Source organism: Taudactylus pleione, unplaced genomic scaffold, assembly GCF_031769625.1.
Source record: "Taudactylus pleione unplaced genomic scaffold, aTauple2 ptg001745l, whole genome shotgun sequence".
In the NCBI taxonomy this organism is placed as follows: Eukaryota; Metazoa; Chordata; class Amphibia; order Anura; family Myobatrachidae; genus Taudactylus; species Taudactylus pleione.
Window position 1 is genome coordinate 867,118 of NW_028286142.1, and position 26,529 is coordinate 893,646.

General features: G+C 44.0%; 1 protein-coding gene across 1 annotated transcript in view; it reads left to right on the forward strand.

The window, feature by feature from the left end:
- LOC148439505 (bifunctional 3'-phosphoadenosine 5'-phosphosulfate synthase 2-like) overlaps window positions 1-26,529 on the forward strand; it is a gene marked incomplete at its 3' end in the record, with an annotated part of 67,638 nt that overhangs the window by 37,997 nt on the left and 3,112 nt on the right. The window contains exons 2-7 of the mRNA XM_088464663.1: window positions 11,710-11,827; window positions 12,355-12,590; window positions 15,625-15,763; window positions 17,220-17,338; window positions 23,067-23,180; window positions 26,085-26,196. Coding sequence (XP_088320789.1) covers window positions 11,710-11,827; window positions 12,355-12,590; window positions 15,625-15,763; window positions 17,220-17,338; window positions 23,067-23,180; window positions 26,085-26,196 — 838 coding nt within the window. The remainder of the gene's footprint in view (window positions 1-11,709; window positions 11,828-12,354; window positions 12,591-15,624; window positions 15,764-17,219; window positions 17,339-23,066; window positions 23,181-26,084; window positions 26,197-26,529) is intronic.

Genomic DNA, 26,529 nt, shown 5'->3' on the forward strand with positions numbered 1-26,529 from the left:
CTACTCTGCGCCAACAGATAAATACAGCTTCTAAATAACTGATTGTGCCATCTGTGGCTGTGAGAATTGTTTCTGCCTTCAGACTTGTGTATGAATATGAAGTGACAGATTGTTTGTCTGGGTTCTTATTAGTTCTAAGCCAGGTTTATAATCTACTAACAAATGCATTCACTCACATAAACAGTTAACAGGGATTTTGATGATGCATGTGTTGAGTGTATGCTATTTTGCAATTGCCATAATCACATAGTGGCACTACTCAAAATTGTACTACAGTATTACAGTTACTAGCATTAGGGAGTGTCCCATTCCCTTTTGAGACACAAATAAACTTAAAGCAGAGTGTGAGGGAGACCCTTGTAGCTGTCCTATTATTTTACATACTTTCTGCAGCTCTGAAATGGAGTTTAAAACACGAAAAAACTACAGATGTGCCTTCATACACTACTGCCGCAGTCGCGCCAAACAGCTCTATTCGCCAGGTCCTGCGTGACTCAATTTGCGCAGAGCTTCTCGAATGTCTGTCTGCTTCACGAGACTGCATTGATTAATTTGATATGCAACACTTGTGTATTTGTGTGCGACTGACTTTGAATCCGTATATGAGGTGCTACAATGCAGTGGACCTGTTCTTATTTTGTTGTTGTGTTGTACTGATTCAGACTCAGGCCCGTACTCAATTAGACGCGATAATTTAGTCGCCGTCAGCAGAATCTACTTTCCATCTACATCAAGGGTTTTGGACGTGGAAAGTTATCAGGCGCCCTAACCCCCCCCCCCCCCCCCTGCTATTCGTCCTATTAAAATCCAAAGGACACGAAAACGGCAAGCCCCAATGTCGGAACAGACGGAAAGTGCTGTCAGAAATGGGGAAATCAGCCTGAACCCCCAAAAAGGTGCACTAACATTGGGGATCAATATAGATACCCCCAATTAGACCTAATAAAGCTGTTTGGGGTTCTTAAGTTGTTTCATTAGCTTCTAATTAGCATCTTTCCACAAGTGGTGAAGAATAGTATGAAGCAGTTTTTTTTTTGTGAAAATAAGTAGTCCTGACAAATTTGGGGTACTTCAAAATGGGTGCAAGCATATTTTAATGTCTGTAAAGTGAAGATAAAAATATTGTGAAAAACCCACCTGTTGCAAGCACCTGCAATCAAAGAAAACACCTCACCCCTACTTGCAGACCCCCCCAAAGTCTGTTTTGCCACTTTTTATGTTTGTACCCCAACTTTGAGCTTTTTTGTCCCCATTTTCAAAGTAAATTTTTGGGGTGTTCCGCACTTTTTTAATGAATTTTTTGACACAGTAATCCTTTGGGGGGCTGTCCCAAAGGTGCTGAGTGTTTTTTTCCGAGGTTTGCACCCTAAACCCTAATTCTGCACTTTTTTCCACCTGCTTTCGTAGGCAAATCTTTTCCACCTATTACATTGCATTGATTTTCCACGTACGCAAAAAGTCTTTGCAATTGAATAGGGCAAAAAGTTTCCACCTGGCGAAATGACTTCACGTGCGATACTTATCTGTGGATTCAGACTTTTCGCCGCTGATAGAAAACGGGCCTCAGTCGCACACAGATATACAAGTGTCATATATGAAATTAATCAGTGCAGTCTCATGAAGCAGTGTTGTCACATCGCGTTGCGACTAAGAAGCACATTCAAGTTAAAAAAGACGCTACACAGCTCGGCGCAGCTCAGTTGCGCCAGGAGTCTCGTGGCGTATGGTGTATTGAGGCGAAGTGTATGAAGACACATCTGTACATGTTTTAAACTTAACTTATGTAAAAAAGTTCCTAATGTGGACCTTATAGGAAAATATTTCCTATGATCTGAACAATGTCTCATACCTGCCAACTGTCCCGGAAGTTCTTGGAGAGTCCTGAATTTGGGGGACAAAAATAGTAAGTTCCTGGTACCCGCTCACTTGTCTGAAGTGGGCCAGCGGGAGCTTAAATGAGGCATCATGCTAGCCCCGACGCCACTGTAAAATAGAGCAAATCACAATATCGAGCGGGGGAGGGGGGAGACCAGGTTATTGAGGTGTTCCATGGGGCAGACATTTGTCATGAGCGCTGTCCCGACTGAACAATCTTGATAATTGTTGGCAGAAAAATAACTTCTTATTGTTGCGATTTGTGGCCATAAAAAATATACTTAACATGGGAAGACTGTGATTTATGATGTTGGCCCCGAAAAGATAAAATACTTTTAGTTATATGAAAAAGACCTACCCAGCCCTTACACATGCCTCCTAATATTGGATGGCCCTGATTCCAGGACTCTATACTACAAAAAGTTGGGAGGTTAGCAAAGGCCCTCTGTTACAGGATAGTGCCAGAAAGTGTGATAATGTCTACAACACTAGTAGAACACCAGGGGCGTACGTTGAGGCCAATGGATGGGGAGGCACTGACTAGTATCAGAACCAGATTTACACACACTTATATGAACCTGCCCCACTTGCACAGAACCCCCCTCCGCACACAGATTCCCTGTAGCACAGATCCCCCTCACACATAACTCCCACTAGCACAGAAGATCCCCCCTAGCACAAAAAGATTTACACACACACACACACCATACATACCTACTCTCCCGGGAGACTCTCGATTTTTCGGGCAACCCCCCGCACCCCCAGAAGAATAGGCATATCTCCCGCATCTCCGCCCATTTCCTAGTGAAGTGGGCAGGATGGGGAGATTTTACCTGGAATTTTTGGGTCCGTAGGGAAGGGGCGGAGCTAAACGGCGTAAATCGCATCTATCGTCTGGCGCCGCACCCCCCGAAGAGGAGAGCAGCAGGTCCCCTCCTGCTGCTCCCGGAAAGCTGCCCAGGAATGTCGGCAAGTATGACATACACACACATCTCCCCCTAGCAGCGGATCTCAACTTTTTCTCCTTTGTGTGTTTCCTCTGCTGTGCATATGCCGGTTTCCTTCCCTCCTCAGTGCTGCTGCTGAGCTCTGATGCCTGAGTACTTCCTGGACTGGTCAACTGATTGTCAGTGGTGTCCATCAGAGTTCAAGGCACACCCCGTCATTGTGAGGCATGCCTCTATTAGCTATTTTTCTCGGTGTTTTATTGACTGCTTTGTGGCCCTGTCCCCAGCTCCAGGCAGTGTCTGAGCTATCAGAGGTGAGACTGAGCTCTTACTGCCTCATCTCTCGCCTCTCCCTGTATTTCCAGGCAGTGCTGCAATTTTGGTGAGTTTTGCCTATAAAAACGATCAGAATAATACAAATAAGATATTTATAAGTTATAGATATCTTCTCTGTATTATTCATAATTTTTATAGTAAAAAACTATGCAGTGTGACAGGGAGAATGACAGGGGAGGCTCTGCCTCGGAATGCCGCTGTTGGTTGTAATATGTTCACAAAAATTTCTGTTGTGTGATTTTGTGAAAATTGTTTACAAATAATGTGATATAATTGTAAATATAGTTATAGTTTATTGAGAACAGTCAAAGCCTTTAGTTGCTGTGTGTGTGTGTGTGTGTGTGTGTGTGTGTGTGTGTTGTGTGTATATATATATATATATATATATATATATACCATGTATATACTGTGTATATATATATATATATATACACATACTGTGGTCGAAGTGGATATTTTGAAGTGGGGTATAGAGAATTAATGTGCGTGTGCGCAGAAGGCGCGCTCCCCCGAAAATGGGTGTGGTCACACAACATAAGGGGCGTGGCTATGTGTCATGAGCGGTGTGGCCTCTCGAAAAAGAAGTTCCCACAGTTATTCAATTGTTTCTCCTGAGCCCGACTCTTAGTTGGGAAATGCTGGTTAGCGTGCCTTAAGCCAGATGTTTAGGCGTGCATTTCTCCAACTGAAGTGCCGCCAAGCTGTCAGCGCCGTGCTAAACTGAAAAACAGCATCGCGTCCAGCACTTTTGTTGGATTTTTGCTCATGCAATCAGGAGGGTGCGAGCATACATCCTTTAGTTGTACTAAAAGCACAGGACGAGCACACACTGGCAGGCGGCGGAGGTACAATTCCGGATTCTGCATTGTGTACTGGACGCTGCACAGACCTACCAGCGGGGGACAAGCAACAAGTGCCCTGCACGGGCAGGCAGGCCCGCTGAGAGCCGTGGCGGGCCCGGGTAATAGGGGGCGTGGCCTAATTGCGGGAGGCGTGGCCACGCCCCTTCCCTAAAAAAAAAAAAGGATTTGCAGCGCCGCGATGTGGCGCTGCGCGCTAGGGAGGGGAGCGCCCTGGGACCCCTCAGCCCTGCTGAAAGCCAGGGGGGGCGTGATCAGTGTGATCGCTCCCCCCCACAGGCTTAGGAGACTGCTGTGGCTGCTGCTCAGCAGCCACGAGCAGTCTCCACTGCAGCTCAGCACACGCTGGCAGCGATTGCACGGGTCGCCCACCCCTACAAACGGCCCTAATGGGTGTACGTGCTCTGTAAGGATGGATTCATTACCAAATTGGTTGGGGGTGCCTTCCACATGGTTGTGAGTGGCCCAGAGAATGCCATGAAAACATTACCCAGACCATAACGCTGCCACCACCAGTGTTCTTTCAGCAATGGTTGCAGGGTATTTGTTCTCCGATGTTTCTCACCTGACGCCAACGTCCATCCGTTCAATGAAGCAGAAAAGGTGACTCATCAGAGAAGGCAACCCTTTGCCAATCAGCGGAGGTCCAAATCCAATATAGGTCTGAAAATTGAAGCCTTTTCCACCGATGCAACTTCGTTAACATAGGTGCAGTGACCATCCGTTTGCTTCTGAGCCCCATACGCACAGGGTTCATTGAACGGTCCTTTTAGACACACGTCTGGTTGCCCCCAGGTTCATTTTGACGGTGATCTGCTCCATTGTAGCGTGTAGATTGGCCCTCACGCAGCTTCGTAGCCGACGTTCACCTCTCACATCAATGACAAGTGTTACTCCGCAGTTTCCACGTCGGTTATACACAATGGTGACTTTTGCCAGTCACAATACACCTTCACCACAGCAGCATGCGAACAGTTCACAAACTGCGCTGTTTCAGAAATACTGCCGCCCTTGGCCGGAAAGCAAATAATCATCTTTTTTGCAACTCAGATAAATCACCCCTTTTACCCATGACAGCAACGAGTGATATGTGTGCAGACGGCCTATCGCACACCTTTTATGCCCATCAAGCCAGCACATGGCACGTGACGTACTTCATGAGTTACACACTGCCAAGGTCAAATGTAGGAGGTGGTCATAATAATGTGACTCGACTGTGTAGCTTCAATTAAGGTAAATGAACGCCAGGTCAGTGCCTCCATTTTTCAAGTTTTTGTCAGTGTGACTTAGAGGTCATTGACTCCCTGCTCCAGTTAAAAATTACTTATAAAGATATAAAGATACCCAGTTATTTGTGTCACTGTTACCTCAAAGACAAAGGGCAAAGATAGTCAGGTGACTAAGTGAGGAAATCTTATCTCATCTCATCCTTCCCACTATAGCGCTAACATCATATTCAAATTATATATATATATATATACACAGATGAGTTTGTCAAAAAACAGCCCTATAGATTGGTCACAGGCAAAGCTCACAAGTCGACATCTTGAATGTTGACATTCAAAACATGATAACCTTCTGGTGTCGACATTGATTGTAGACATTCTGAATGTTGACATCTTCACTGGAACTCTAGCGCAGTGCCAGTATGTGCACAACTGTGCCTTGAGAGAAGAGGGGTCAGCACAGAGACTGCACACAGGTGTACGACTCGGGCCCCCCCTCCCCCCTTGCGGGTGTATGACTCCCCCCGGCTCACCTCACCTCTTCTTGCGGTGAGCCGGGCCACATGTCTGCAGTGCAGACACAGGAGGAAGGGATTTGAATAGATCCCTGTGCTGTGTGGCTGCCATGTTAAGCTTCACAGGCTGCCGTGTAAACAGCAGCCTGTGAAGGTTATCAGGTGGCGTTCAGTAACATCATCAAGTTCCGAAAAAAGAATGCTTTTTCGGAACTTGATGAATAGCCCCGACACTTACTTTTCACATCCTTTTGTGAAAAATAAGTGATGATGAATAGGTAAGCCCCTCAAGCCGTCCCTGCAAGGGAGATTGTATACTGTCAGTAAGTTTACTAAACAAATCTTTGTGTCTGTATAAAAATTAGATTAGATTGTTCCTATTATTTAAAACTCAGTAAGTGAGAGAATAATATAATGTTTCAGGAACACAATCCCTTCATCAAATATATAATGTGAACAAACTAATGCTCCTTTTATAGAGCATTTTTCCCAATTACAATGTCTTCTAGGTATAGAGGCCCTGATTCAGAGCCGGACGCTATGACAGAGCGCTCGCTCTGAATCAGGGCCGTCCCTCTTAGTTTTTAGAGCAGGCTCCTGGCCGCTCGTATAGCTGTGGGTGACCAGCGACTGGTCAAAAAGATGGTCGTGATGGTCAAGACCATTGCGACCATCGGGCTTGCGACGAGACCCTTGTGGTAGGGTCTCGTTGCCGCAAGCCCTGGAGTGCTTTTGGCTCTATCAGAGCCGAGAGCACTCCCACTGACATCACTTGTGATGTCAGTGGGGCCGGCCCCAGACAGTAGGCGTTCCCATGGGAACGCCTCCGTCTGGGCAGCCACGCCCCCCGCTTGGCCGTCGCTATCCGGGTCTCGCGAATGCGCACGACAGAGCCGGCTCTATCGTGCGCATGCGCACTGTGCCAACATCGACCCGCTTGCGAGCGCTCAGCGTCGCAAGCGGGTCTGAATTAGGCCCAGTGTTCATTATTGTATTCAAACAGCTGAAAGCAAACTTTAACCCATCAAATTTAGATAATATAGGGGTATATGTACTAAGCCTTGGAAAGAGATAAAGTGGACGTAGATAAAGTATCAACCAATCAGCTCCTGTCACTTTACAGGCTGTTTTTTGAAAAATGACAGTTAGGAGTCGATTGGTTGGTACTATCTCTGCCCACTTTATCTCTTACCAAGGCTTAGTACATACATCCCGCCATAAAAAACTGTGTATGTGTGTAAAATGTATACAGGCATAGCACTAGGGCCGGGATGTACTAAATGAATAATGTGATAAAAACCCTGTTACTGAGTTTTTACCGCATTTCCATATGTAATAAGCCCCGGCCGCCCTTTTATCGGTGCAAAGGGTAACGCCAGATACACCTGGCGTTACCCTATAGAAGCCTATGGGCTTATTACCGCATCCGACACCCGATGCTTTGCCGCCTCCTCACCGCCCCACAAACCTGACTGTCCTGCGTGCCGCCCTTGCTCCTCCTGGGTCCTCTGCCTCCTTCTCCTCCTAATCTTCTTCCGGGTGCAGGGAGGAGGAGGAGAAGCCCGGGACTTCCTGAACAAGTCACCAGCAGGAAGTTCCTGGGTCTCGGAGGGGGCGGGATAGAATGGCAGACCCCCTCGCCCGGCGCCGTCTGCTTTGCAAAGGGCAGCTCTCACAAGAGCTGTCCTTTGCGTTACTAATCACATATGTTAGTACATATTCAATTAGCAAGGTTGTGGTGACTGGCGGTATGTACACCCCACCCTCGTACTATTAAAGATTTGTATTATTATTATTTAAACAAGAAGTCAGCACTTTGCTTATTGGGCCTGATTCATCACAGATCGCAACTGCAACAGCGTACGCAGATCAGCCGATGGTGCATGCGCATGCTTCACAGTGCGCGTGCGTGAGTCATACTTGCCTAGTTTCTTCTTCCCGGGCTTCTCCTGGGGAGGAGAAGCATGTGGGCGGAGTTGGGGGCAGGGTCAACAAAAAGTGAGTAATTAAGCCCCTCCTATTGATTGGAATTCGCTGCGACTACGTATATCTTAATTAGGGGTGGGGTTAAATTACGCGATTCTCATAGAATCATGTCATTAGGCCCCACCGCACAGACCCGCCAATCGCCGCTAATAGTTTCCCCATTTCAAAAAGCAAAAACGCACACACCTTGGCGCCTAATCACAATGTGGGAACCGATGAATATAAATATATAACTATGTTTACATATAGTCAATTCAAGCGACTGGCGTGTTGAAAAAACAAACCATAGGTAATCTAAAAAAAAATGCTTATCTGATAAAACAGTTCAAAGTTCATAAGGCAGGAAGAGGCAGCTTCCCTGCCGTCCCTGCCTTCCCTGCCTTCCCTGCCGTCCCTGCCTTCCCTGCCGTCCCTGCCTTCCCTGCCTTCCCTGCCGTCCCTGCTGTCCCTGCCGTGGAAGCTGACTCCTCCTTTGAACTTTGAACTGTTTTATCAGATAAGCATTTTTTTAAATAATTCTAATTACTTTTAAATATGTCATTTCATTTCCTCTGTGTATTTTTATGACTGACCTATAGTTCTGTGTAAGCTTTTTATGGTATGTATTAAGTACATTAATTATCTGAAAGCTGTATGAAACGGCACATAGCACTTTTTAGCACTGTTTGCACAATTGTAGATTAACTAGCTGCTGCTATAATTAATCTATGCGGATTTATTGATTTTGATGTTATTGATATATGTGTGGCCCTTCTTTTTTATACATGTGAATCAGGGACAAAACTAAGGGAGACAATGGAGGCACCTGCCTCTGGGCTCCAGCGCTGAAGGGGCACCTCCTCCATTGCCCACAATATATTCACCCCACTTAGGGCTGTAACTATGTCAAGGCCGCCCAATACATGACACCCCTTCCCAGCACCTGAGAAGTTACCATACACTAGTGGAGAGCTCCATGTCAGACCATCAGCTGCTGCCTTCCTCTGTCTATAGCCTGTCTGCATGTGAATTACTACATTACATTGTCAGTGGCTGTGACAGGGGGCACCAAATTATAACTTGCCTCCAGGCGTCTGGGATGAATTTACGCCACTGATGTGAATAAATAGTTTTAAAGCTATTTCTGGAAGCTAAAACTAATTATTTTATGTACTTTATTTTGCTATATATTTATTGATTAATATAGCACGTATATATATTGCACATTTTTGCACTTTATTTCACTAAACATGTTGATATAGATTACCTATGGTTTGTTTTTTTAACATGCCAGTCGCTTGGATTGACTATATGTAAACATAATTTAACCTGTGTGCAATTAACCCTACTTCAATTAGTCTAGCTGACACCTGATATTTAAAGGGAGAGCGGTTGCCACACACATTTATAACAGTCTTGTTGTATAGAGTGGACCATACTTGCCTACTTTTGAAAAAGCATTTCAGGGATATTATGAAAGCAGCACCTATGAGCGCGGCGGTAAAGTGGAGATGTATTGCTGCATCTGAGAGGCGTGTAACAAAACTGACTCACATCCAAATGTAAATAAGCCCCAAAGCAGTCAGTAAGATCTACGTGTTGATGAAAACACACTGATGATTTTCAGATAATGCATGTAGTCATAGGGATCATTGTGCCTTTTAACCTATGCAAGGAAATTATACTAATGATCCCAATTCATAATGGGGGTAAGGTGCAATCAGGGAGATTGCTAGACTCTTCAGGGTGTCAGGGAGATTGCTACTATTTCAGGGAGTCTCCCTGACAATCAGGGAGAGCTGGCAAGTATGGAGTGGACATCTATTGGGTTGGCGCCTTCACCATATATTTATTTTATAAATATATGACTATCTGTCCAATCGTTGCTGCAGCTTCTTAATGGAGGTGATTGCCACACCTACTCAGGCTAGATACAGAGAAAATTAAGAAATATAAGAAAACGCTGCTAATTGGAGACTGTACACCTAATCATAATCAGTATAATTTAATATTACATACACTTGTGTCCATGAATAAAACACAATAAAATAAAACACAATAAAAGTACATCAAAGAAAAGTTTGTAAAAAAAAACATATAAATCAGGTTATGATCTGAGCGTGTTGCTTTAGCAAAACAAAAGAAGAATCTGAATACCAGCAGAGTCTTCACAAAAAGGTTTTGATCCAATATTACGATACTTCCACACTCCTCTGGACAATCCTCTGTGTTATAATTAGACTGCACTTATATGGTCACTTTCTGCTTATTTATCAATGACCGTTTTATATTGATCCAGGAATAATAATGTCTCTAATGTTCATGCACCAACCTTTCAAATAAGGGTATTAAGCAGAGGTCTGGTCACCGACCTAATTTGTGATGTTCACAAAAGTTCTTAGTGTGATCACTCACAGTTTGATGATCCAACAGAGCGTCCTGTTTGTTTACACGGATGTGTGGAGCAAAAAAGCCTGTTACACGTTTCCCCGCCTTGTGGTATACCTCAGCGGCTTCCTCAGACAGAAACATCACAAATTAGGTCGGTGACCAGACCTCTGCTTAATACCCTTATTTGAAAAGGTTGGTGCATGGACATTAGAGACATTATTATTCCTGGACCAATATAAAACGATCATTGATAAATAAGCAGAAAGTGACCATATAAGTGCAGTCTAATAACACAGAATTGTCCAGTGGAGTGTGGAAGTATCGTAATATTGGATCAAAACCTTTTTGTGAAGGCTCTGCTGGTTTTCAGATTCTTCTTTTGTTTTGCTAAAGCAACACGCTCAGATCATAACCTGATTTATATATGTTTTTTTTAACAACATTTTCTTTGATGTACTTGTATTGTGTTTTATTTTATTGTGTTTTATTCATGGACATAAGTCGTGTATGTAATATTACATTATGCTGATTACGATTAAGGTGTACGGTCTCCAATTAGCAGCCGTTCTTATATTTCTTCATTTTCTCTGAGTCTCCCCATTCTGCCTACTTCACTAGGAAGTGGGCAGATTGCGGGAGAAGTGCCTACCCTTCTGGGGGTGCGGAGGGTTACCCGAATAATCGGGAGCCTCCCGAGAATTCAGTGAGGGTAGGCATATATGGCATGAATTAGCATTGCGATCTCAGATACAAAGCCATCCCAGACCAAGGGACGGGACGTCAGCGTTTGGGGGTGGTGACAGAGGAGTGGTAAGAGAAATGCAGGCATGCCTGTCCGTTTGAATGCCGTTGTTTGGGCGTGCATAAATAAGCCACTGTGACGGCATATGCAGATTGTGTACTTACTACGTGCGACGAGGTTAGCAATATCTGAGTAAGCTCAGACCTGCTGTAATTGTGCGTGAGGGGCCGATGTTACTCATTGTTCCCGATGTATACGCAGGACTGCAAGGTATTACGGATGTGAGATAGCGGTAGTGGGAGTCTCTATGATGGCTGTGGGACGGCTTCGTGATTGCAGTCATTAGCATATTTTCTCAGCAGACCTGCGTGTGTAATCACAGCCGCGATGGCAATAGCGATCCATAGTGCATCAAGCCCATTGTCACCAAGGCTGTATAAATAATTCTAAAGAATGAATGAAATGACACATAAGTGTGGCATATATATTCTGTCAATGCCATACATAGATACGACTGGTTAGACATTGCCACTGCTACAAATAATACATACTGTAGCAGTACAGAAGTATATTTCTACAAATATAGACTAAATTTGCTGTATTTTAGGGATAACTTTCATCAAAAAATAGCTTATCACTGTACCAGGTCATATGACATATGCAAAGTATATATATATTACATGGCAGATGTAGTGACATATGGTTTGTGCATGGTTACAGAAGGTTGGTATGTATGATTGCTGTAACTACGAGTGTCAGTCACCCATCATGTTACTGTTTTGTTGTGGTTATATTTCTCATGTAACAGCAGGATGCTGCATGTATAACTGACCTTTATCTTCCATCACATAGATCCAAGTAACAAAGTCCACGAATGTTGTTTACCAGTCCCATCATGTGAGCAGGAACAAGAGAGGCCAAGTTGTGGGCACCAGAGGGGGGTTCCGTGGATGCACAGTTTGGTTAACAGGTACGTTATTATTTCATGTCTTCCTTACTGTTAGCAGTACCCAGTGCATTACAGAACTAACACACTTGTGCCAGAATCGGTATGTAAATCCGGCTGTCGGGATGCCTCCTGTCAAAATACCGACAACGGCATCCCGATGGTTGGTATCCCGGCAGGGGTCAGGTAAGTATACTTACCCTCCCCCCTTCTCCCCATAACATTAACTCTCCCTTCTTGTAGCCTAACCCTAACCCTCCCCACCCCGCCCCCTAACCCTCCCCGTTAGTGCCTAGTGCATTGTGTGCACCCAGTTTTGGAGTAGAGAAGTGATTTGCTATCACAGCGGTGAGGTGGCTGAGTATTGTGTGAATCCTATGCTGTGACCTGAGTTAGTTTTACATTTGGCAGCAGGGATTAATATGTCCAACCATTCCGCCCTCTGTGTATTCAGGCATTGAAGTACTGCATCATATTATATACATTTTGGTATTGAATAACCCTATCATTGAAGGTGTTTAGTGCAATGCTAATGATTTTCCCTAACACAGGTTTGTCAGGGGCTGGGAAGACGACTCTTGGATTTGCTCTGGAAGAATACCTGGTAACTCACGCTATTCCCTGCTACTCCCTGGATGGTGATAACATTCGTCATGGGCTGAACAAAAACCTGGGTTTCACCTCTGAAGACCGAGAAGAGAACATCCGCCGTATCGCAGAGGTTGCAAAGCTGTTTGCTGATGCAGGCCTGGTGTGTATCACCAGCTTCATTTCTCCTTATGCCAAGGTAATAATACACAGTGCTAAGTAATGCCCGTAATTACTGAGATGATGTAACATGCTAATTCTATATACCAATACAGACCACAAAAGAAAAAAGCATTAAGATCTGCGATTCGACACCAGTAATCTTTAATCCCCTTGTATGAATACAAAGCTATAATCTGATAATTATATGAGATCGTGGTATTGAGTTTTTTGTTTTGTGTTGTTTTCTATACTGTGATAATATTCTCTATGGACCTGCAATGAAACCCTTATTGTAGCTGCTATTGACTGTCTTATAACACATTGGATATTTTATATATATTAGCATCAAAGGGGGATTTTTAATTTATTGAGTCTGTAACAGGAGCTCTGAGTAAACTTTTCCACTTTTAGGGCTGACTGTACACAGTGGTCAGGGCCAGTGGCAAACGCAGGATTTCTAGAGGGGGGTTTCCAAATGCTTGATTTTAGAGCGAGTGTGGCCAGTCCATGAAGAGGGCAGAATTAGCACTTATCCAGCTTTAATATGCATCATACAAAGTATATTGTGTTGCATAATTCCAGCATATACAGGACCAGCGATCACAGTATGCCATTAGATAAGGCAGTAGGTCCATCCTGTCTGAGCAGAATGTTTTTGTTCAGATGTGGGCATCATTCAAGTCCAGGAGTCTGGGGTAGTGGCAGAAGAACCTAGCACTGCCCTGGACATATATGTACATATTGGTCTCCTTATGTACTGGATAGTGTATTACTGTATTATTATACAGCATTAATAATTAACCCTATTGATGGCCCCTAACAGTGCATGTTTTCCACATCTCCTAGTTGGTGCACAGGTATATTTATTACTGGCTGACATATTTTAAAGATTCACAGGTGTTCCTAATCATTTCATTTGGGATACTGAGAAGAACATGAAGCACTAGTAACATTGTATTATATTACTATTTCTATTGTGGTCATGGTGTCTGCTGGGGAGGGGGGTTTCAAGGCAGACGGAAACCCCCCCTGCGTTTGCCTATGAGGGCAGGATGTATTAAAGGGTCAGAGCACAATAAGACAAGAGAGTGCAGCTAATTATGGTTATTGTGTAATTGGTATCCCTATATAAGTATAGATTCCCTCATCTAAAGTGAGATAGTGTTGACTAGTCTGTCCAACATGAATAAAGGTATAGGATAAAATGTGGAGTACCTTTTCCCATCTAAAAGGACGCACTAATTAATGACCCACAGATCACATATGTTTATCAGTATTCTGGGCTCTATGGGCCTGATTCAAAGCCGCTCGCAAAAAGCACTATGGCTCTATGGGCCTCCTGGCCGCTCGCTAAGCTGTGGGTGACCACCAACAGCTTTTGCGAGCGGCCAGGTGATGGTCGCGACCATCAGGCTTGCGACGAGACCCTTGTGGTAGGGTCTCGTTCCTGCATGACCCAGTGAGCTTCCTGCTCTAATAGAGCAGGAAGCTCACTACTGACATCATGAGTGATGTCAGTAGGGCCGCCCTCAAACGCCTCCATTTGGCCAGCCACCTTCCTCCTCGTCTACAAAACGGGGCGAGCTGTCGATCAACATCGACAGCCGGCCCGTTTGCAGCGAGCCCCAGAGCGAGTGAATTTCTCACTCGCTCCAGGGCTTGCGCACGCGGCACGTGTGCAGTGCCCCACCATCGACCCACTTGCGAGTGGGTCTGAATCAGGCCCAATGTACTGATGAAGCTGGAATGGTGTCAAATGTGAGTATATATAGACTCTAATCTTGCGAGCAGAGCCCTCTTACCTCTCTCTCTGTCTGTTATTACCCAGTGTTTTTTATTACTAATTGTAAAGCACAACTGAATATTCTGGTGCTATATAAACAATATAATAATTATAATAATAATGATACCAGAACTTTAGGACAAGGGCGCTATTTAAGAACTGAATAATGAGTAATGTCTCTTCCCCGCTTGTTACAGAGAGTTACAGTTAGATGGACAGGTCTGGTTGATTTGTTCCACCTGACAAACCAAGGGTGACCAAGACAGAGACTATATCTCCTCCCCTGCCTAATGAGAACCACTGACAATGTGGATTCCTTGTATGCACAGTAGGGAGCCATTCAGCAAAACTGACCTCTGTGGACCAGAGGTGTGCAGTGACTGTATCTCATGAATGGATGGATGCTGCACTGTCCAGCCAGGTGTTCTCTTAAGCATTCCCATCTCTAGGAGTTGAATTTCTCACCTAATTCTAGTCTCCGGTTGTTTCTCATGTTGAGAAACTGGGACAGTCAATAGCAATTATCAGAAAATGGTGGATGGGTCACAAGGGAGGTACTCCATGTCCAAATTAGGGATGTGCAGGCTCGGATAGGTTCGAGTTTGCACGTGGAGTTCGGATTTTTCCCTCCAAAAAAACGGAACTCAGAACGAGGCAAAACGTCATCTTACATGGACGAACATCATCATTCCTGGTCTTTTGTCCAGGAATGATGATGTTCGTCCATGTAAGATGACGTTTTGCCTCGTTCTGAGTTCCGTTTTTTTGGAGGGAAAAATCCGAACTCCACGTGCAAACTCGAACCTATCCGAGCCTGCACATCCCTAGTCCAAATGTAACTTTTTAACAAAGGAGCAGTGCTGCGAGAGTTACTTTGCTCAGAAACATATTATGCAAGTACAATGAGTGTGTTTTATATGTGGCAAAATATACAGTATATCATTGTTTAGCTCTTTTGATGTTTTATGGTACAGCTGACCACCTTTTTCTTCTGATCAACCCTAGACCTCAAGGTGAACCCAAACCAGCACATTTTATAAGCCCATCTGTGGCCGAATTATAGGAAATGATTTGCATGTTCTATATAAACAATAAAAAATGAACATGACATTATGACAAGTATTGATTTTTTTTGTTACCTAAAACTTGTCTTTTTTTTTTTTTCATTTTATTTTTGCTTAAAATGTGGTACAATGTATATTTTGTTCTAAAGGAAAAACACTGTACTTTGCCTCCATGTTGTCACCTTTTCCCAAAGGTCTAAGAGTGTGATTTTTCTTTGGTTTAGGACCGGGAAGAGGCACGTAAGGTACACGACATCGTTGGACTGCCGTTTTTTGAGATCTTTGTGGATGCTCCTTTAGATATCTGTGAAAGCAGAGATGTGAAGGGTTTATATAAGAAAGCCAGAGCTGGAGAAATTAAAGGTAAACATAAAAATTATATATGTTGGTCATGTCGATTCTCATCGGAAAATCTTAATCAGCGAACCTTGGCAGACTATCATTTTGGGCAGCTCTGTAAGTGGCGGGTACTAAGATATATGAACTTTATATTTCAGGAGCTAAACAAGAAAAAAAAAATTATACCCCAATTAAGCTTTAAAAATGACTCCATATAGCTCACATGATATGTAAGTACAGACAGTATATATAATTCAGGACTGGATGACCTCAGAACTCTTATACAGTCCACTGCAGAAAACCTGAATTATAGGGTCTGACTTATTTAAGAGCACCGAGTCCAGATCCAATTACACAAAAACAGTTTCTCCCCTACTGTCAGAGGAGCACTGCTAATTTAATGAGAAGGAGAATGTAACAGCAGTATGGTCAATGGGTCATATCTAAATGTACTTTATTAGATTTTAGTCATATCTCATATTCCAAATGACAAAAACATAAAACAAAAAATGAGTCCAAACAAATATCAGATTTATTTTTTATTATGTATTAGATTTCATGGGGCAAAATGAAAACATTCATTAGAGAGGTTTGCTTTATACCAGACAAATATTTACAAATAATGCTTATTTATATCATACAATCACATACATAAATATGCAAACATATGAGCAGGGCAGTAACTAGGGTAGTGTTATCTGTGCTATGGCACAGGGCACCGCAGGGCAGGGGGCGCTGTTTGGGACTGTCAATTTTCCTATTTATTATCATCCTCACTTGTAGCTTCCTATTCTTTTATCACCAGCCTCTCCTGGTCTCCCCTATCTCTTCCCTGGCCCTTCCCCATGAGGCCATGGCCTCTTTTCTGGTGCGTTTCTTATGTCCCTATTTGAAAAATAATGAGGGGGGGCACCAATGCTCTTTCTGGCACAGGGAACGAAAAAGTCTAGGGACCCCCAGGGGACTTAGGGTTAGGCACCCCCCCCCCCCCCCCCCCGAGAGAGTTAGTGTAGGGAAAGGGGGGTTAGGATTAGGCACCACTAGGGGGTGCTTAGGGATAGAGACCCCCAGCCGGAGGGTTAGGTTTAGGGTGGTGGGAGGGGAGGGGGGGGTTAGGTTTAGGCACTAATGGGGGGAGGTTAGGTTTAGGCACTAATGGGGGGAGGTTAGGTTTAGGCACTAACGGGGGGAGGTTAGGGTTAGGCACCCCTAAAGGAGGGTTAGGGGGAGAGAGTGGAGGGTTAGAGAACTTACCTGATGGTGTCGGGATTCTGACCGGTCGGGCTCCCGCTGATGGTATTTGATCCGGTGGCTAAACAGCCGCCGGCATTACATAATTCTGTTCTCTCGCTGCCAGCACTTTGGAAAATACCCTTCAATATCAATTGCAACCAGCCAAGATTGATCATTGCACGTTATCTTATTTATAATGTAGGTCTTCTCACCAATGACATACAATATTTAATGAATGTGTTTGTAGGATTCACTGGAATTGACTCTGGGTACGAGAAACCAGATGCCTCAGAACTTGTGCTGAAGACAAATCTTCACAGTGTAAATGAATGTATCCAGCAGATAGTGGAGCTGCTACAAGACAGGGTGAGATAAAGCTATACTGCAGTAGTGGTACCATTAATTATATATATAACAAAGATGTTGATTCTTTTCAGTTTCTTCCATGAAGTCTTCCTATGCACATAAACATAACAAATCATCCTATACTGTGACATAAAGGATGGTATCAAGCATCCATTCAGCCCCTTACAGATCAGAGTTTTATTATCCAACTACAAAATCACAGTCTCTCCTTCTGAACACATTATATCATTCTTCTTATTATTTTATTATTTGTAAGGTACCACAAATGCTCCGCAGTACTGAACATAGGGGGTGAACAGAAAACACATATAACAGTATTGAACAATGTACAGACAACAAATAATGTATAATTCCACTTAACAAAATTATACAATGATTAATCAACAACAAATTGATTAGGTATAAACAGAACATAGAATTGCAGATCCAGCTATTGACAATACAGTGAACATCAGCGATACAGTAAGTAGCACCTGCATGAGGTAGGCCTTGGTCCAGGAGCATGGACATAAGAACAGGACTGGCAAACATACTTGCCTACTTTTTTGAACTTCTCTCAGGGAGAGGCCCGGAGAGGAGACTTAGCTGGCCACTGAGGGTGGGGCTGGGCGATTTCTTATTAAGTCCTGCCCCAATGCAGCATCATTTTGCAAATCACAAGACTAGGAAGAGGGGGTGGGACCAAAATATCACGATTTTCATTGAATTGTCAAAAAAAAAACCAAAACAAACCCTCAGCGCCTATGTCACACCTGAAAGCAGAAAACTTGCTGCAGTGAAAATTAGGTAAAATTGCAAACCTACACAAACAACAGGAGAAATATTCAACTGTGGCCTTTTTCAAGCTTGAAAAAGTCCACAGTAGTGGAAGAAACGCGTGGCTGTCTGCCTGTCCTTTCAAGACCGTATCCAGGCTTCTGATGCTGTCCTGTTCCGTATGATGAGCTACTAAATTCACAGCACCACTAAACAAGAAGGCTGTTTCACGCTGCCGGCGGGTTCCCCAGTCACTGACACGCTGCACTAAGACTGGGAGGTGAGAAGACGCCGCTTGACACTTACTGCCTCTAACAGGCTTTATTAGGATCGGGAGGTGATTAAGACGACGCCAAATACCCGCTGCCACTACATCCAGACTACTGGATCAGAGTGGCCTTTTTATGCAAACTGGTCTCTCAGTTCCTTCCTACCGGGATGTAGTTTGGAAGCCGACGGTCTAAATCCTGACCGCCGGCTACCAGACGTTCTAATCCCGGCGTGGTACTAATGACAGGTGTCTAAATCTAGACGCCGGTCATTAACCAGACGCCGGAAGACCAACGCCCGGCATCCCAATCGAAGTGATGCCGGGCGCCAGGCGCGGACAGCCGCGGGGGGGAGGGTTAGGTTTAGGGCTCCCGGGGGGGACTTAGGGTTAGGCACCCCCCTGGGAGGTTAGGGTTAGGCTAGGGGAAGGGAGGGTTAGGGTTAGGCACCCCTCGGGGGAAGGTTAGGGTTAGGCACCCCCCCGGGAGACTTAGGTTTAGGCGGCGGGAAAGGGGGGGTTAGATTTAGACACTTAGAGGGGGGATTAGGGTTAGGCACTTGGGGGGGAGGTTAGGGTTAGGCACCCCTAAGGGAGGGTTAGGGTTAGGGTTAGGGTTAGGGGGGGGAATTAGGTTAGCGATACTTACCTTAGGGATGATCAGGATTTTCACCCTTGCCGGGCTGCCGCTGTCGGGATTTGAACCGCAGGACATGCATCCGGCGGTAATACCTACTACACCCTTCCTGCCCTTGCCTGAAATTGGAGGCTATTTACAGCATGGCACAATTTAAGTTGTCTCCGGACACAGCGCTAGTGGTATACAAAGGGTCATCTGCAGTGTAAATTGTATCAGCACTACACTGATTGCTACAGTGTTGGATATCCATTTAAGACATTTGAACGGCTAAAAACCTTTTAAATCATCACTCACAAAGGAATCTGGTTAATGGTTTTATATAAAGGAACATTTATGCCTTGATAAATCAGGCTATATACAGTCAGGTGCATAAATATTGGGACATTGACAGAATTTTCATATTTTGGCCTCTATTCACCACCACAATGGCTTTGAAATGAAACAAACAAGATGTGCTTTAACTGCAGACTTTCAGATTTAATTGTGTCATGTCATGTTGACTCCACCCCCTCACCATGGATCCAAAATTCCTGGCATTACACTCCCCATCCTGCCCACTCCACTTGGAAATGGGTGGGATGCAAGAGGTCCGCCCACCCTTCCAGGGATCTGAGGACTACCTGAAAAATCAGTCTGCTGTACGTTCCAAGAGTAAGCATGCTGGTAAGACAGGGGTGCAGGCAGGGCCATCAACAGAGATCTTGGGGCCTGGTACACTTATAACTCTGGGGCCTCCAACCCCTCCCCCCAATGCCCCCTCCTTGACCGCTCCTACAAACACACATGCCCACATCCACACACACACAGTTGTTACAGATAGAGAAATGCACACACACACACACACACACACATATATACTGTATATATTTATATGGGATGTAGTCGGCATCCCGGTGTGCGGGATGCCAACGGTCTAAATACCGGTGCCGAAATCCTGACAGCGTCGGGATCCCAGCACCAGTATCTCAACCGACGGCATCCCGAAGGTTAGTATTGCCAGTTATGGGAGGGTTAGGGATAGGGTGCGGGGTTAGGGTTAGGCACCGGGGAGGGAGACTTAAGTTTAGGGTGCGGGGAGGGGGAGGTTAGGTTTAGGCACTAGGGGGGAGATTAGGTTTAGACATCGGGGAGGAAGGGTTAGACTTACCTTGTTTCCTAATGGGTGTCAGGATTCCCCACCGCTGGCAATTCATACCCAACACGATATATATATATATTTATATTTATTTATATACACACATTTTTATGTACCCACATTTTTTTGTGCCTCGAGACAATCCTGTCTCGGAGGTCTACAGACAATTCCTTAGACTTCATGCTTGGTTTGTGCTCTGACATGCACTGTCAAGTGTGGGACATTATATAGACAGGTGTATGCCTTTCAAAATCATGTGTGTGTATATATATATATATATATATATATATACAAACAATATGTTAAAAATTACAATAACATAGTCACTTACTTTCATGCTGAGGCTTGGGTTTGCCCTACACTCTTCAGCTGGACCACTAAGAAGGAGGAACGTGGGGTTGGGGGTGTGAGGGACGGGGTGCCGCGAGGGGGGGTCAAAGGTGCCGCAGGGCGGAAGAGGTCAGAGGTGCCGCAAGGGAATGTGGGCATTTAAACAACAGGGGACGATGGGAGAGGAGAGGAGCAATAGGGAAACAGTAGGGGCCCAGGAGGAGTAGATGCTTAAAAAGTTTTAATAGGTGCTTCTACCCCATTTTTTCTGTTATTGATCCTCGGGGCCCCTCTGTTCCTTGGGGCTCAGTATAGGTGTCTCCTTTGTTGCCAAGGCTGGGTGCAGGGTAGGATGGATAACACAAGGGATGAGGGCCTTGCTCGTTCTTATTATCTTGTTTTCTGAAATAGTTTATTTTTTGTGAACTAAAATGAAAAACCATTAATATTACACACAGCAATTATGTTTCATAAAAGCACAATTGTTTATGTAGCAGACTGGGAAATGGAAAAGTCTTACGGATTTCTTGTATAATTACGAAGATATGACTATGACTACATGGTAAACGCTCCTCTTGCAGAAGTATTTATTGGAAAATCAGTAGCTCTGACTGGAATATAAAGTATTGTTGAATGTGTTCAAGATGCCGACATATTTATTTTTTAAACCTAACTGTAGATAAATAATCCCTGCGCATACACTATGGCAAGAAAACTGTTTGCTCAGATTTCCTGCCTAATCCATTCACGGAAATGGAACTTTGATTAATTTCAATCAATACAGAAATGTCAGTTTAATTATATTAAAGCACCAAAGCCAATTTATCAAGACTAATATTGCCACAGAGAATGAAATTGAATATTTTGTTATTAATACAAGCCTTTTTTATATATAATATGTATGGGAGGAGGACTAGCACCAGCGTAAGCGATCACTGAGCCTATAACCCAAGATGCTTTATATTGGGGCTGTCCAGTTGGTGGCCCCAGGCTCCCCTCCAGTGACCTATAGGATGATTGTACTGTGGGCCTGATTCAGAGCCGCTTGTAAGCGGCCGCCCGTTCGCTCCGAGCGATGTTCGCACAACTGCGCATGCGTATGGGTTGTAATACGCATGCGCGAACCAGTCATTGCGGTCGGAAATTGTGTGCTCGCAAAATAGCGAATGCCTGCTACTTTGAGTGACAGAATGAGGCGTTTGTGGGTGGTAACAGGGGAAGGTGCTTGAAAACGGGGAGTGGAGATCCGTATGCAGGCGTGCCAAACGGTCAAAACGGGCGTTTTAAGGGTGTGCATAATTAACAAAGCAGCGTCATCGGCCACGTCACTTGGTTGTCTTTTAGCCTGAACTGCTGGCATGATTGCGGTAGGAAAATCCAACCACAAAGCACTGCGAGCAGTTCATACGCCTTTCGATGTACTCGATTAATCTAATAAATAGCGGAGATGACGTAGGATGCGAGCGGCCAGGGGGCGTTTTTTAAAAAATAGCGAGCGCATGTTTCGTTCGCTCGTTCAGACATAGAGGCGTCAGACCGCAAAGAGCGAGCGCTCAATTTAAATAGCCGGCCCCTTTTTCTGAACGACCGTTCGCAAATAGCGTCCGGCTCTGAATCAGGCCCTGTGTGTATTTCAGCACTTGATTTGCTGTGTGGTTGCCTTGAACATTATGAGGCTGACTGGTGGCACTGAATGACAACTTAGTTGTATGCAGTTTTTAGTGAGAAACATGAAGACTTTATCTATATAAATGACTAATATTGTGGGGTGTAGGTTGGCTTGGAGACATTTTCTTGGCCTCAGTAGAATACACACATTGGTAGTCTGATTTACAGTTGGGAGTAAATTCAACTAGACTAGGGGTGGGCAATAATGTGTTGGGGGTAGGGGGGAAATAAAATGCATTGCCAGACTGGTTGGGAGAGAGATGCGTCCTAACCTAGGTCTTAGTTGCTGTGTAAATTTAAGGGTGTGCAGTATTTGTGTCTAATAACATACATACTATATTAGTAAATGTTTTAAGAGCTTATCAGAATTAAAGACATGTAAGATTGTGGGGGAGCATATTTTCCTGCACACAGCACACTTCCTGCCAATAATCCTATTGAAGCACACTGCCCGTTTTAGTCACCTTTTGCAGAGAATAATAGTTTGTACCTAGCTACATAGCAAATATAAGCAGAATATCAACCTTCTGACAAGGTGTATGATAACCTCTAAATATATCTATGAGATTAGTAGCTCTTTAGAATGTTACCTTGTGCTTTAGGTTTAATGTTCTGTAAATAGCAGATACTGTTTTAACAAATTACTCTAACAAATGAACATTGCTTAAAAAAGCAACTCCCCCACCCCTAGAACAAAACCATATACTTAAAGATTTTGTTCATAGATGATCCAATCATTGTGTCATTGTGGTGGTTATGTGTAGCTAAAATTAATAATTATATGTACTTAAATTATACCATATAAATACAATTAATGACACTAATTAGCATTGCCATTTCAGATGCAATATATACCAGTCAATGTAAATGATTTGCGATTATATGTTAGTATTTATAGCATGGATTTAGATTATATGCTTTTTCTGTCCAGGCCATTGTCCCATCGGGAGCTACAAAGGATGTCCATGAATTGTTTGTGCCTGAGAATAAGTTGGATCAGGTCCGAGAAGAAGCCAAGAACTTACCTTCAGTCCAGATTACTAGGGTAATGCAGCCCTATCTTACTTCTTTGTTTTATTAATGATGACGAAGAGATAGCTTTATGTGTAACACATTATTATTATTATTATTATTATTATTAAGTCCATCATTGTAGACAGTTTTAGCTAGGTGCAGTATTCATAGAAAACTGTGTGATGTGAATCAAGAGTGCTGAAATTGTACCAGTGTTTCCCAAATCCAGTCCTGTAGGTTGGTATCCTAACCCTCTCACTATCCTAACCCTAACCATCCCTCCGCGGTGCCTAAACCTACCCCCCCTAGTGCCTAAACCTAACATCCCCCTCCCCACACCCTAAACCTAACCCTCCCCCATTGGGGCCTAACCTAACCCTCCCCCCTTAGTGCCTACCATAACCCTCCCCCCTTTAGTGCCTAACCCTAACCCTCCCCCCCAACCCTGCTACTTACCTTCGGGATTCCGGCTGTCGGGATGCTGGCGCCGGGATTCTGACAGGTGTCAGGATTCCAGCGCCGGCATTCTGACCGCCGGAATCCCATCTGCCGAATATAGACGTATCCCCTTTGTAACGTCTCTGCAGATCTGCACTGAAACCACACCAACAAATCAGACCTACGCTTTCATTATTAAGACTCATTTAAGAAGTGCAAACAAATTTGGCGCTATTCTGTCTGCCAGGTATTTAACGAGAAATAGAGTTTTAATTTAACTTAAAAAAACTGCTGCAGAAATGTGCATTGGGGGAGGGGAGGAGAACCTGCCAGCAATGTAATAATTATATAGAGATTTTGTAATGGCACAAGATAATAATATTGATCTCAGAGTTATCCCAGACAGATTGGTAATTACAGGTAGAGAGCATTTCACGCCGATTATTCTGGCATTTCCTCAGCAAGATAGATTTAATGCCAGATAGATTCCCTACATGGACAGTACTAGCAATTAGATATTTACCAATGGAACATTCTCTCAATGCAGGGCAATGCACACACAATATGTACTGGACACTATCTTCAGTAAATGATTCAGCAGAATAGCTAATAGGGGGGTCCTCAAACAGGAGATTTTGGGGCTGAGGCAGAGTTGATGTACCGTCATTGCACCCGCACAGAATTAAAAACGGACATTTGCCTGTATACAGAGTGGTACACACCTCTTCAACCAGACCGCCCTAGCATAGGTTTGGTTTCATAGCCGTCATTAATATCAGTGAGCTCTGGGCTTGATTCACTACCATACATAACTGTGAATATGCACACAGTCGGGCGATTGTTGCATTCTGTGCATGCATCGCAGTGCGTGTGCGTGAACTAGCTATTGCGATCGGGACTGCGATCACAGAGGCTACGCAGACCCCTTGTAGATCGATTGACAGGAAGCACAGTTTGTGGGTGGTGATGGGGTGTGATCGGGGAAATGCAGACGTGCCAGTGCGATCACATGCCGTTGCAGGGGCATGCATAAATTAGCCACTGTGATGCCATACGCAGTCTGAGGTTTCATAGCGTGAGTTGTTAGCTATTTCTGAGTAAGGTCAGAGCTTGTGCAAGTGTGCGTGAGGCTGCGATGGTACTCGATTGTACCGATGGTTTTGCTATTCTGCTAATTATTACGGGTGTGTGCAATGTAAAGTGGGCGTCCTTATGTAGTGCTGAGTTTGTATTGCGATAGCAATGGATTAGCATACTATCGCAGTTGAACTGCGTGCGTATGCAATATTGCACACCATAATGAATCAGGCCCTCTGTGCATTGATGCAAATGGCGGCTTTTTAAGTACTGTGCATGCGCAGATGTGAATTTACACATTTTTGCATATGTCCATCCTATTCTGAGTACTCTATTGGAATTGGAATTTCTGTGAAATTGGGCGTTTCAGGGCAGCAACACTGTAAGCACATCGAACTACCCGACTTGTGGAAGTGTCATGCGAGCGTCATGGGCGTGTATTTAAAGCTCCGTGTGATTCTGAGTTGTGCATATGGGGAAGGGAAGCCTGTTTCTGACGGATCTCTTGCACCTAGCATGTGACTGGTGAACGTGCCGATACTAATGATGATGGTTGCGGTTTATAAACAGTGGGCGGCAGTGATGTGCCATCAGGTGAGGCAGAGCCTTTCCTGTCATACTTAGGTGTACTCCACAGTTTTTTACTATAAAAATTATAAGAAAAATGGAAAGAAAATATTTAAATATCTTCTTTGTATTATTCTAATAATTTCTATAGTCAAATCTCTGGAGTAAAAAGTGTATGGCAGGTGAGGCACTGCCTCCCCTATCTACCTTTTCTGCACATCCATGATCAAAACACACCAACATTCCAGCACTATGTACTGCTGTACCTTTGTATAATGCCCACATGAACCCTTGGGTTCATATATGTATCTGTAAATCTGGCTCTGATACTAGCAAGAGCCTCCCCAGCCATTTACCGCACCGCACGTCACTGGTGGGCGGCACCGTTTCCACTTGCAGATGCAGGAACCCTCCGTATTACCCCTATGAATTCCTGCATTAGCATTAGGCAGTAAATCAGGCTTCCAACTACAGCTGCTTTGCCTGAGACTCAGAATCAGTCCCATTGTATGTGGTTGATGCCAATTAACTATTGTTACAATGAATTGCCAATGTGTAATATTTAGGGAAACACAGTAACAAGTTGCTAAATACAATGTAACTAACCAAAAACAAGTTTGAATAAGCATAGACCCGAGATCACAAAGTCAAGTAGCTGTAAGGGTCACAAGAGGACAACTACATTTGCCCAAGGGCCGCATCACATTTAAAGACAAGATAGAGTATATATATGGCATCCTGTACCCAACCCATATATAGAATAGATATACATGCAGTTATTTGAATCTGTTTTGTATCTGTATTAAATGAACACATGTTGTGATATAAATGAAATGTTATCATGTCCTTCCAGCTGGACCTCCAGTGGGTGCAGGTGCTGAGTGAAGGCTGGGCCACACCGCTCAAGGGTTTTATGTGCGAGAGAGAATATCTGCAAGTCATTCATTTTGACACCCTATTAGATGGTATGGCTTATTTTGTCATATTTTGTGTTAGATTTGTGTTAAATTAACATGTCAATGTCATAAACAAATACAGGGCTTACAATATGGCAAATACTGCCTTATGAAGGATTTGCTTAACTCTACAGTAATGTCATAGAATACATATGTCTGTGACAGCGAGATAATAAGATTGTGATTATGGCTCACCTATTCCCTTAAGAAATGTGAAACCTATCTGAGTTGTTAACTAACTTGGTGCAGTAACCTATAAGAACCTACCAGATATTTGCTTTCATTTATTACGGACCAAAGCTTAGTGCTGCACACCAGAGGGATGCGGTCAGGAAGCCGACG